The sequence below is a fragment of the Thalassophryne amazonica genome, chromosome 5, assembly GCF_902500255.1.
Source record: "Thalassophryne amazonica chromosome 5, fThaAma1.1, whole genome shotgun sequence".
NCBI lineage: Eukaryota > Metazoa > Chordata > Actinopteri > Batrachoidiformes > Batrachoididae > Thalassophryne > Thalassophryne amazonica.
Genome location: NC_047107.1, coordinates 63,416,028 through 63,429,536, shown reverse-complemented (window position 1 = coordinate 63,429,536; position 13,509 = coordinate 63,416,028). Strand labels below are relative to the sequence as shown.

The 13,509-nt window shown below is 41.0% G+C and overlaps 1 protein-coding gene across 1 annotated transcript in view; it reads left to right on the top strand.

The window, feature by feature from the left end:
- The window catches only part of ndc80 (NDC80 kinetochore complex component), a 38,688-nt gene extending 29,347 nt beyond the window's left edge, over positions 1 to 9,341 (top strand). The window contains exons 14-17 of the mRNA XM_034170431.1: positions 2,129 to 2,221; positions 2,630 to 2,760; positions 2,967 to 3,069; positions 9,069 to 9,341. Coding sequence (XP_034026322.1) covers positions 2,129 to 2,221; positions 2,630 to 2,760; positions 2,967 to 3,069; positions 9,069 to 9,197 — 456 coding nt within the window. The 3' untranslated portion in view covers positions 9,198 to 9,341. The remainder of the gene's footprint in view (positions 1 to 2,128; positions 2,222 to 2,629; positions 2,761 to 2,966; positions 3,070 to 9,068) is intronic.
- Positions 9,342 to 13,509: the final 4,168 nt, after the last annotated feature.

Sequence of the window (13,509 nt, the reverse complement as noted above, 5' to 3'; positions counted from 1 at the left end):
AAAGTTTTAGATCTTTGAGTTCATCTCATACAAAATGGGAGCAAAACCAAAAGTGTTGCATTTATATTTTTGTTGAGTGTATATATATATATATATATATATATAGAGAGAGAGAGAGAGAGAGAGAGAGAGAGAGAGAGAGAGAGAGAGAGAGAGAGAGAGAGAGAGAGAGAGAGAGAGAGAGAGAGAGAGAGAGAGAGAGAGAGAGAGAGAGAGAGAGAGAGAGAGAGAGAGAGAGAGAGAGAGAGAGAGAGAGAGAGAGAGAGAGAGAGAGGAGAGAGAGAGAGAGAGAGAGAGAGAGAGAGAGAGAGAGAGAGAGAGAGAGAGAGAGAGAGAGAGAGAGAGAGAGAGAGAGAGAGAGAGAGAGAGAGAGAGAGAGAGAGAGAGAGAGAGAGAGAGAGAGAGAGAGAGAGAGATGTGACGTGACTACATACTGATTTGAAGACAAAATCACATGAAGGAAACTCAATAACAACACCATATTTGCAGCATATCTTGAGATACGTAAGAATATACAGGTGCTGGTTATAATATAATTAGAATATCATGAAAAAGTTGATTAATTCCATTCAAAAAGTGAAACTTGTTTAATGTATACATTCATTCCACACAGACTGATATATTTCAAGTGTTTATTTCTTTTAATTTTGATGATTATAACTGACAACTAATGAAAACCCCAAATTCATTATCTCAGAATATTAGAATATTGTGAAAAGGTTGAATATTGAAGACACCTGGTGTCACACTCGAATCAGCTAATTAACTCAAAACACCTGCAGAGGCCTTTAACTGGTCTCTGTCTCGTTCTGTAGGCTACACAATCATGGGAAAGACTGCTGACATGACGTCTTGCCTGGGCTAAAGACAAAAAGCTACCAGTACCTTGATTAAGGGCCATGATATCCCTGTTCTTAATTGGCCAGCAAACTCACCTGCTCTTTACCCATAGAAAATCTATGGGGTATTGTGAAGAGGAAGATGCGACAGGCCAAACCCAACAATGCAGAAGAGCTGAAGGCCACTATCGGAGCACCCTGGGCTCTCATACCACCTGAGTAGTGCCACAGACTGATCGACTCCATGCCACGCCGTATTGCTGCAGTAATTCAGGCAAAAAGACCCCCAACTACATATTGAGTGCTGTACAGCTCATACTTTTCATGTTCATACTTTTCATTTGGCAACATTTCTAAAAATCCTTTTTTGTATTGGTCTTAAGTAAGTTGTCAGTTATAATCATCAAAATAAAAAGAAATAAACATTTGAAATATATCAGTCTGTGTGTAATGAATGAATATAATATGCAAGTTTCACTTTTTGAATGGAATTACTGAAATAAATCAACTTTTTCATGATATTCTAATTATATGACCAGCACCTATATGGTAAAAATATGAATATGATAGTCAACTGTCCACATTGACACCTGGGGTGACAAAAATTGCTGTATTTTTGACACTTTATTAAAATTAGCATTTTTTTCAACAACTATAAATTTTGTTAAACGACCTGGTTTATCATTTAAATGTGTAGATATGTTCCATTATATCACAAACCTTCATGCAACAACTTCTATAGCCATAGCTGGTATATGTAATTGATTTTGAACTAATCAAAGATATGAACGACATGTACAGTTTTGGGTTTTCTACCATTTTGAGGCCTTTGGGGAAAGGCAGATTACACTAGATACACCAAAACTGACATAAAACTGAGGGGTGACCTGGGAATTTTTTTCAAGAAGGGGTGATTTCAGATGGAATGACCCTTATGGATATTCTGGTATAGTTATAATTTCTCAAAGGAATTGTATTGGGGGGGCACCCCACATCAGACTTTGTCTTGGTTGTATTTTAAGAATGTTCACCACAGTGTGATAAACAGGAGGGATTTAGATTTTAAACAACACAAATAAACCTTTAGCACTGGTAGGAATAGGATTTTACAATTTCACTGTGATTATAACATCACAAATCATGGCATTGACACGATTGCTGTGTTCATGTTAGTACTAACTGTCCAAGCATACTGACATCACTTATTCTGGTTGCACTGTAGCCTTTACACTTTTTTTTCCCTCTGAGTAGTGTATGTCTGCTTAAATCCATGAATGTTTGTTTTCCAGTTGAATTCCAACATCTTGGACAAGTCCAATGACCTGAAACAGCTCCGAGAGCAGATTCGCAAGCTTGATGAACGGCTGGATCATGACATGCAGGTAAAATCTACAAATATCCTGAGTATTGTCTTCTGCCCTGTTATATGGTATTACTCTGTGGTATCTAATTACACAAAAAGTAAATCTTTTGATTTAGTGCAAATATACTACACATTTAAAGTTTGTCCATACCCTTCAGCCATACACATTGGAACTAACAAAACTTGTTTGTTTCCTGGGAGGGTCTTTTTTTTTCACAGTGACGTTGGTTTTTGAGTTCAGTTTTAGGATTCATTCAAAGTGGTGTTGGAAAATGAAAACAAATGGTTCAGATATGGTCTATAACCAGCTGAAGTGGAAAGCTGTTTTGCTCAGCAGCTGAAATTCTTCAGAATGTATTGGCATTAAATCAGCAGTGTCTGTGTGTGTGTGCACACAACTTCAAACATCTGTTTTGTGTGTTTTTAGGAGTTGGCTCGTGAGGAGCAGGAGTGGGCTGCAGAGATGGAGTCTGTGGAGAACCACCGTACACTCCTACAGAAAAAAGTGAATTATGGATATGATGAGGCTGTGCAGCAACTGAAGGCAGCACAACAACAGTAAGTGTTTTTTTTTGTTTTTTTTTAATCATTTGTTTTTTATGCCTCATACATGTCTGTCATCATGAGAAATTGAAAGAAAAATCAAATCAGTTCTGGTTTTAATAAAGGCCTACTTCTCTACCACCTCACAGACAAATGGAGGTGAAAACGTTTCTTTGATGTGTGTGTGTGTGATTGAGTGATGATTTACATATATTTTGAAGGTATCACTTGGTGCTGCAAGAGACCAATGAGGAGAGGCGAACAGTAGCCAACAACCTTGCATCTGTCTTTACTACAGCTGTCAACCACTTGGAGAGAACGGAGGTAAAAATACAGTAGTGTTCAGAATATTAGTAGTGCTATGTGACTAAAAAGATTAATCCAGGTTTTGAGTATATTTCTTATTGTTACATGGGAAACAAGGTACCAGTAGATTCTCACAAATCCAACAAGACCAAGCATTCATGATATGCACACTCTTAAGGCTATGAAATTGGGCTATTAGTAAAAAAAAAAAAAAAAAAAGTAGAAAAGGGGGTGTTCACAATAATAGTAGTGTTGCATTCAGCCAGTGAGTTTGTCAATTTTGTGGAACAAACAGGTGTGAATCAGGTGTTCCCTATTTAAGGATGAAGCCAGCACCTGTTGAACATGCTTTTCTCTTTGAAAGCCTGAGGAAAATGGGACATTCAAGACATTGTTCAGAAGAACAGCGTAGTTTGATTAAAAAGTTGATTGGAGAGGGGAAAACTTATGCGCAGGTGCTAAACTTATAGGCTGTTCATCTACAATGATCTCCAATGCTTTAAAATGGACAAAAAAAACAGAGATGCGTGGAAGAAAACAAAAAACAACCATCGAAATGGATAGAAGAATAACCAGAATGGCAAAGGCTCACCCATTGATCAGCTCCATGATGATCAAAGACAGTCTGGAGTTACCTGTAAGTGCTGTGACAGTTAGAAGACGCCTGTGTGACGCTAATTTATGTGCAAGAATCCCCCGCAAAGTCCCTCTGTTAAATAAAAGATGTGCAGAAGAGGTTACAATTTGCTAAAGAACACATCAACTGGCCTAAAGAGAAATGGAGGAATATTTTGTGGACTGATGAGAGTAAAATTGTTCTTTTTGGGTCCAAGGGCCGCAGACAGTTTGTGAGACTACCCCCAAACTCTGAATTCAAGCCACAGTGAAGACAGTGAAGCATGGTGGTGCAAGCATCATGATATGGGCATGTTTCTCCTACTATGGTGTTGGGCCTATATATCACATACCAGGTATCATGGATCAGTTTGGATATGTCAAAATATTTGAAGAGGTCATGTTGCCTTATGCTGAAGAGGACATGCCCTTGAAATGGATGTTTCAACAAGACAATGACCCCAAGCACACTAGTAAATGAGCAAAATCTTGGTTCCAAACCAACAAAATGAATGCCTCGCAGATGTGAAGAAATCATGAAAAACTGTGGTTATACAACTAAATATTAGTTTAGTGATTCACGGGATTGCTAAAAAAAAAGCAGTTTGAACATAATAGTTTTGAGTTTGTAGCATCAACAGCAGATGCTACTATTATTGTGAACACCCCCTTTTCTACTTTTTTTTTGCTAATAGCCCAATTTCATAGCCTTAAGAGTGTGCATATCATGAATGCTTGGTCTTGTTGGATTTGTGAGAATCCACTGAATCTACTGGTACCTTGTTTCCCATGTAACAATAAGAAATATACTCAAAACCTAGATTAATCTTTTTAGTCACATAGCACTACTATTATTCTGAACACTCTTGTCAATAATAAATATAACTCAATGCTAAAATACCCTAGGCTGTATGAGCATTGTTTTCTTTATAATTTACAGTTATTTAATTGGTATCCCAGTTCAAAGTGTATGTTTATATAATATTTACATTAATTATTAAGATCCTATTGTCTTATGTACAATTTGTACATGTTCAATCAATTAACAGCATCTGCAGGAGGATGTGTGTGTGTGTGCAAACATGAGCGTTTGACAAGATGGAAGCTAGCTTTGAGTTAGTGGAAGTTACCGTGTATGCTAACGTCCGTGAAATGTCATATAAATCACATCAGAGGTACAGCATTTTTAGTTTTATAGAAGTGTTTATTTCTCACTAGCGTTTACATAATATGACAGAGGTTATTTACACACAAACAAAATGGAGTTTGCAGCTAGCTAGACCAGCCTGTGACGTCACCACGCTAATGTCTGCAAAACGTCTTGTAAATCTCTTAAAATAGGTCAAGGTTAGCCATCTTTGAACTTGTCCAAGGTCTGTGTCCCAAGAATCTTGACTTCCAGTCTTTTCAGAATCCGAATCAGAAACGTTTTATTGCCATATGAGTGAACAAGTTCACAACATTAGGAAATTGCTGCGGTACTTGGTGCTAACATTAAAAAAAAGAGTAGTAAAACAAGTAATATATAATAAAACTTAACACTATAGCAATGTTACAAAATGTACAGAATGTATGAGCTAAGATAAATAAATGGTGATGATAAATGGTGATAACAACAATCTAGAGTTCTAAAAGTTCTTGTTGATGAGGCTAACAGCAGAGGGGAAAAAACTGTTCTTATGGCGGGAGGTTCTGGTCCGAAGGGACCGTAGCCTCCTGCCTGAGGGGAGGAGGTCAAAAAGGCTATATCCAGGGTGAGAAGGATCAGCTCTGATCCGACCTGAACGCCCCAGTGTCCTGGAGGTGTACAGGTCCTGAAGAGATGGAAGGTTGCAGCCAATCACTTTCTCGGCAGAGCGTTTAATGCGCTGTAGTCCCTGTATGTCCCTGGTGGTGGCTCCAGCATACCATACGGTGATGGAGGTGGTGAGGATGGACTCGATGATGGCAATGTAAAACTGCACCATGATCCTTGCTGGCAGGTTGAATTTCTTCAACTGCCGCAGGAAGTACATCCTCTGCTGGGCCTTCTTGACAACAGAAGTAATGGTGGACTCCCACCTGAGGTCGTGGGTTAGAGTGATTTCCAGGAAACAGAAGGTGTCCACTATGGTGATGGGGGTGTCTGCCAGGGTAATGATGGGGAGAGGGGCTGTGTTCTTCCTAAAGTCCACAATAATCTCCACTGTCTTCTCTGTGTTCAGCACCAAGTTGTTATAGCTGCACCAGGACACCAGTCGTTGGACCTCCAGCCTATAGGCGGACTCATCCCCATCAGAGATGAGTCCGATAAGAATGGTGTCATCTCAAACTTGATAAGCTTGACAGACTGGTGATCAGAGGTACAGCAGTTGGTGATAGGAGGTACAGCAGTTGGTGTACAGGGAGAAAAGCAGAGGAGAGAGGACACAGCCCTGAGGGGTACCGATACTGGTGGTCTGGGAGTCCGAAACATTCTTCCCCAGCCTCACGTGCTGCTTCCTATCCTTCAGGAAGTTGGCAATCCACCTGCAGGTAGAATCAGGCACGTTCATCTGGGAAAGCTTAGGCTGGAGAAGATCAGAGAGGATGGTACTGAAGGCAGAGCTGAAGTCCACAAACAGGATCCTAGGTTCCCGGGGATTCCAGATGCTGCAGAACGAAGTGCAAAGCCAGGTTGATGGCATCATCCACAGACCTATTGGCTCTGTAAGCAAACTGCAAGGGGTCCAAGAGGGAGGCCGTGAGAGATTTGAGGTGGGACAGAACCAGACGCTCAAATTACTTCATGACTACAGAAGTCAGTGCCACCAGCCTGTAGTCATCGAGTCCAGTGATCCTCAGTTTCTTGGGAACAGGAACAATGATGGAGGTTTTGAAACAGTCAGGCATGTGGCAAGCCTCCAGTGAGGAGTTGAATATGTCTGTAAACACTGGGGCAAGCTCATTAGCAGTGTCTCAGAGTGGCAGGTGACACACTGTCTGGCCCAGGAGCTTTGCAAGCTTTTACGTTCTTTCGCACATCATCTTCATAAATATGCAGAGCTGTGAGGGCGGGGAGAGAGGAGGGGGGCTCTGGGATGGAAGTCCTTGATATTGTGGGCTCCATGGAAGTCCTTGATATTGTGGGCTCCATTAAAAGTGTGGTGGGTGGGGGAGGTGGGAGAGTGAATGTCCATGCTGGATGTGTTGCTGGGTATGTTGCCTATGACTGGAGGAGGTGTGAGGGCTGTTAAACTGACCATCAAAATGACAATAGAACTCATTCAGTCTATTTGCAGTTTGTAGGTTGTCTGTGATGTGGGGGTTTTTAGGCTTGTAATTGGTAATCTGCCTAAAACTTTTCTACACCGAGGCTGCATCATTCTCTGAGATCTGCTGCTGGATGTTCTCAGAGTAGTGTGATCTAGCAATGCCCACTTCCTTGCTAAACCTGTACTTGGTCTCTTTGTAGTAATCTTTGTCCCCACTTTTAAAAGCCTCCTTCTTATCTAACCACAGCCGTTTCAGTTTTGGAGTAAACCAGGGTTTGTCATTGTTATAACTCACCCTGGTGCGTGATGGTACAATGCTGTCCTCGCAGAAATGGATATACGAAGTCACAGTGTCCGTATACTCATCCAAACTCTCACAAGCAGACCTCAGTGAGTCCCAGTCTGTGGTTTCAAAGCACGCGCGCAGCTCTTCCACAGCCTCAACGGTCCATTGTTTTATTGTCCTCACTACAGGTTTAGAGAGCTTCAGCCTCTGTCTGTATGCGGGGATCAAATGGATCATTACATGGTCAGAGAGGCCGAGCGTAGCGCAAGGCACTGCGTGATAAGCCCCGCTTATCGTGCTGTAGCAGTGATCCAGTGTTCTCTCCTCTCTGGTCGGACATTTGATATATTGTTTGTATTTGGGAAGTTCCTGGCTCAGGTTGGCTTTATTAAAGTCCCCAAGTATGATGATTAGTGAATCCGGGTATGTCCGCTCCATGTCCAGAATCTGCTCCGCGAGTGCACTCTGAGCCTCGTGCACGTCCACGTCTTGCGGGATGTAAACAACAGCCAGTACGAGTGAAGCGAACTCCCGCGGAGAGTAGAACAGTTTACAGTGAATGAAAAAATATTCCAAGGAGGGAGAGCAATGCTTGGCAATCACTGTCGCATCCGTACACCAGCCACAGTTGATATAAAAGCAGACACCACCACTTATTGCCTTGCCTGAGAGCACAGCTTGCCGGTCCGCTCGGAGGAGATTAAATCCCTCCAGCTGGAGTGCACAGTCCGGAATCTCTTCACACATCCAGGTTTCCGTGAAGCATAGCACACAGGACGAAGAGAAATCTTTGTTTATGCTCCTCATCGGTGTCAATTCGTCCATTTTATTCCTAAGTGAGCGTACGTTGGAGAGGAAAATCCCAGGTAAAGCTGTGCGTAACTCACGTCTCCTCAAACGCACAAGCGCACCTGCGCGCCTTCCTCTCTTCCATCGTCTCGCTCTCCGGATCAAAATGTGTAATAGATCTGCCGCAGATGCGACAAAAACAGGAAATAAATCCACAGGTGTTGTTTTCAAAAGCTCATGTATGCACATGCGCACGCCCTCCTATAGATGCTGTTAAAAGGTACATACTCATATGGCAGAATAGGTTGAGCTGTGAATGCATTTTTGATGTGCACACAAAATTGTTTTCACCAAACCACTGCAGCAAAAACTAAATCTGAGGAAAATAAATGGTAAATGGACTGCATTTATAGAGCGCTTTTCCATCTGCATCAGATGCTCAAAGTGCTTTACAATAATACCTCACATTCACCCCGATGTGAGGGTGCTGCCATGCAAGGTACACACCGGGAGCAATTAGGGGATTAAGGACCTTGCCTGTGGTTTTTCCAGTCAGGCTGGGATTTGAACCAAGGATCCTCTGGTCTCAAGCCCAGTGCTTAACCACTAGACCATCACCTCCCTGTGTAATAAAATCAAAATAATCTAATAAAACGATATTTATAAAGTTGGACTGTGCTATGTTAAAGCTCATATTTACAAAGTGCGTGTCTGTTATTATTATTATTATTATTATTATTATTATTGCAATGAAAATTGTTCTAGTTGACAGCAGCACAAACGTTTAACAACAAAATGTGTAGTGCATGTTACTGCAGTTATTTGCAGGATCTGTAATCTGCACAGAATTTCAATTATTTCTGTTCTAAACTTTTGAATTTTAGGGTTTAACTTCAGTGCTTTAATGTGGCCAGTTTAGCCTTTTAATGTGGTGTTACTTCACTTGATTGCTTTTCGGCATGCCCAAGATGTAATTTTTCTATTTAAAAACAAACTGTAAATTAAAAGGTGTTTACAAATGTGGTGAGGCTGCTGTCAGCCTGCACATTCTCTTTTGCTGAGTTTTTTTTTTTTTTCTTCTTCTTCTCTCACAGAAGTTCCTTGAAGACCTGCACAGCAGAGTGGCACGTCTCTGCAGTAAGGCTGTAGAAGACGATGACGCGTCTATCCTGAAGCTGCAGGAAGTGTTAAAGACCTTTGTGTCCAAAGCGAACAGTATGTAAGGATGTGGACAGCAGCATGTTACTTCATCTTTTGTAGTTAACTTTAACTTAATCTTTATTCCTGTGCTTACATTCTATCATTTTGTGTTAACACATCATCTGATTATCAATAAACTTCTATTTGTACACAAAATTCCAGTTTGTTTAAAACTTTGAATACGCTTCAACAAGCCACAGAGGGTGAGAAAATGAAATGTCCAGAGTATTGTTGACCTGTGGTCCCTGTTTCTCACCAATCTGATGTATGATGATGATGTGGATGTCCTCTCAGTTTTGTCCAGTTGCTGTGGTCGTTCTTGCATGATTTTGCTCAGGAAACTGCACTACAGAACTACCCCAGCTGTCATTCCCTCACAATCAGCACTACTGAGTCTGGTCACCTTAGGTCACTGGTTAACATCAAAGTCTCAGCTATACAGTGACAGGGAACACCAGGACCCTGAAGATCGGCATCACCAAATGCCTTTGTCCAGTTCCTTCATAACTCCACGTGGTCTTCCCAGGCATCTCTCAACCAGTTTGAAGACTAGGTACCATGAATGTCCCTGAAGAGAAACATAAGTTCTGCACTACAAAGAAATCAATTTATGGTCATGTCCAGGAAGTCATTGAAAGCCTGGATCTTGGCCTTTAATTTCAAAAAATTGCAAACCCAGACACTGCTCATTCACCTTCCCAAATCCTGCAAATGTGTGGATTCTGCAAAGATTACAGGATCATCTCCAGAGTTCGTCAGAAAATGTTTAGTTACTGAGAAAGGGAACCAAAGTTGCTGTTCTCCACAACTACCCAATGTTGAGTGCATGCAAGCATTGAGCAAAGTAGAAGGTAGAGCTCCTGCCTGACAACCACCAAAGGGCAGAAGTCTAACTCTGCTCCCATAGGCTGACTATAATGTCCCCCCAATGTAGTGATGATCACAGGAAGGAGAAAAAAAAATCTCAGGATGTCCCACAGAGCAGCCTGTTCAAACAAATCATGTTATGTTTGTTTGTATGTTGGCAGATGAATCATGGGTCCTTCCACACTGTGGATGTATGACTGAAGTAAGGCTGCTAGAGGACAGCAAATATTACAACCAGTTCCTGAAGTGCTGTGGCTTTCATTTTATAAAGTGTTAATGTTTGACAGATGAAAGTGTTTACCAAAGTAAATTACTGCGCAAATATTGGGAACTTTGCAATAAGGTGATCAATTGATTGGGTCTATTAAAGAGGTTACCGGTGATCAATTGACTGGGTCTATTAAAGAGGTCACCATACATACCTACAGTCGGTGTAAACTGACAACTGAGCGACATACAGCAGTAAGCTATCAAAGTATCATCAGTATTATTGGACACTTATGCTACAAATGTGTCTGTGGCCATCAGAACAAATTCCTGAGTGTGATTTGTGCAGATGAAGTCATCGTATTGCTAGCAGGCACAGCGAGTTTAATTCTATTTCTGTCTTTTGTTGGTGGTCCAAAGAATGTGTATGTGCAGTTAGATTTTTTTATTTATTTTTAACCAGTGCCTTCAGTGCCACTGTGGTTAAGATAATGACTGGAAGGTGAACAGAAATGTTCGTGTTGGTTTCCATTTATCCCACAAAGAACAGAAATGTATAAAGTTTGCATGGTGGCAGTACAGGAATTATTTTTTTTAAATTTAGTAGGGAGTGAAGACATCAACAATGGCTAGAGTTCTGTCAAAAATGCACCATATACAACCCCAATTCCAATGAAGTTGGGATGTGTAAAATGTAAATAAAAACAGAATACAATGATTTGCAAATCCTCTTCAACCTATATTCAATTGAATACCCCACAAAGACAAGATATTTAATGTTCAAACTGATAAACTTTATTGTTTTTGTGCAAATATTTAATCATTTTAAAATGATGCCTGCAACACATTTCAAAAAAGTTGGGACGGGGAATAACAGACTGGGAAAGTTGATGAATGCTCAAACAGCCCTTCTGCTGCGCAATCTGGAATTATGATTTGAATTTGTTTTGTACTGAGGAACACAATGGGGAAAAGTACCCACTGCTGAGTGGACTGGGATAATGCAGGTAAAGTGAGGGGTAGCATGGCCGGGAATAAAACCCTGGTCTATATATTGGTATCTCAACTCCTTTCCCACTGTGTTTCGAAAGTGTCGTACAGCTTTACTTCAGTTTAGAGTAGGTCACTCAGTGGGAGGAGTTGTTGATCTTCCAATATATAGACCTTGGTTTGAAGCGGCTATTCATTTTAGAAAAAAAACATAAAACCTGCCACACCTTGCTATTCATCAGTACATAGTGGAGTTTCATAACAATCTGACCAGAACACTGAAGGTTATTGGAATTTAAAAACACCTAACTCTTATGTTGCACATATTTTCTCCAAATTTCTCTCACAGCTTCACTTGGGCCTGAGTCAATTCAGACCATGCGTCTTTCCGAGTAGCTTCACTGTTATTGCTTAAAATTTGTTTCACCTAAAGAATATTGTTGGAACCTACGGCCTACCTGTCGTTCAATGTTCTATTCTGTAATATCCTCTTGTTCTCTGTGGCTAAGTTTGGATTCAGCCATATTTCAATTTGTCACACTGATCATTCCAAGTCAGCCATAAAAGATGGTCACGCATAAGAACATTTGACTATGTTACACCCTAATTTTTTTCAAGCCTTTCTGCCTTGTTTTTGTGGAGTTAGAAACTAGAATGTTAAAATTCCCCCTATCCCGCAATGGTGAAGAATCCTTTAAAAAATTCCTGGATCCGGATCACCACTAAAATTGAATCACTTGTTCCTCTTGTCATTTCCAACCACTCCACAAAATTTCATCAAAATCCGTTCAAAACTTTTTGAGTTATCCTGCTGACAAACAAACAAACTCGACCGAAAACATAACCTCCTTGGCGGAGGTAAAAAGCGTCCACTTCAACTATATTCAGAATTATTCTGCAACCATTATGTGGATTTTTGCCAGTGTTATTTGAGTTTTAAGATTTTGCGTGAGGGTTCTGCCTGTGATCAAGTTTTAGTTGGTTTGGTCTGCCCTTTGTCCTCCTCTGTCTGTTAGTCTCTTTCCCCTCTCTATCGCTGTCTGCTGTTATTTTCTGTTCCATCTCTTTGTGTTCTCACGTATTTTCCCAGCTCCTTATCTTGCATAACATCTGCATTCTGTCAATTTCAGTTTCAAGCATTGTCTTGATGGCTGCTGCCCTCTGTTGTTCTGTTAGGTTCCTTGCACTTCACTCTGCAAGTGAATGAATAATAATCCAATTTGTAAGTGCTTTGGGTATCTTGTGATAATAAGGCGCGCTATAAATCCAAGTCATTATTATTATTATTATTATTATTATTATTATTCTGTCTCTCTATCTCCCTCTTGTGTTGTGTTAGGTTTCCTACACATCTTTAGCTTGATTCATTCCACCTGCTCGATTCTGCACCTTCCTCCTGATTAGGTCGCGTATTTCAGCCACTGGCTATCTTTGTAAGGTTGTGGGTTTATTGCACTTTGATTATTGATGGCTTCTTGCGTCTATTTGTTGTAACAATTTTATAAATTTTTGTGCATTAATGCTCTCTCCGATGGACCACATTAACTGTATGCCTACCTCAATCATCTCACTCAATTATTTCCCTTATTCTCTATTTCTGTCACTGCAGAATTCACACAAAATCTGCTCTGTTGGCTGTGTGGACTTACTGCGTTGTTTTAGAACATAACCACTGGTTAATGTATCTAATTTAGGGCTGCAACTAGTTTTGTTTCATAATCAACTAGTTGGCTTCTTTGTCTTTTGGCTGTTCCCGTTAGCTGTCGCCAAAACAATCCTTTCCATCTCACCCTGTCTTCTGTATCTTCCTCTGTCACACCAACCACCTGCATGTCCTCCCTCAGCACATCCATAAACCTCCTCTTTGGCCCCCCTCTTCTCCTCCTGCCTGGTGGCTCCATCCTCAGCATCCTGCTCCCTATATACCCTGGGTCCCTCCTCTGCACGTGTCCAGACCATCTCAATCTCGCCTCTCTGACTTTGTCTCCAAACCGTCCCACCTGAGCTGTCCCTCTATGTTCATTCCTAATCTTGTCCATTCTTGTTACTCCCAAAGAGAATCTCAACATCTTCAGCCCTGCCACCTCCAGTTCTGCCTCCTGTCTTTTTTTTAGTGCTACCGTCTCTAAACCGTACAACATAGCTGGTCTCACTCCTGTTTTGTAAACTTTCCCCTTCACTCTTGCTGATATTCTTCGGTCACAAATCACTCCTGCCACCTTTCTCCACCCACTCCACCCTGCCTACACTCTCTTCTTCACCTCTTTACCA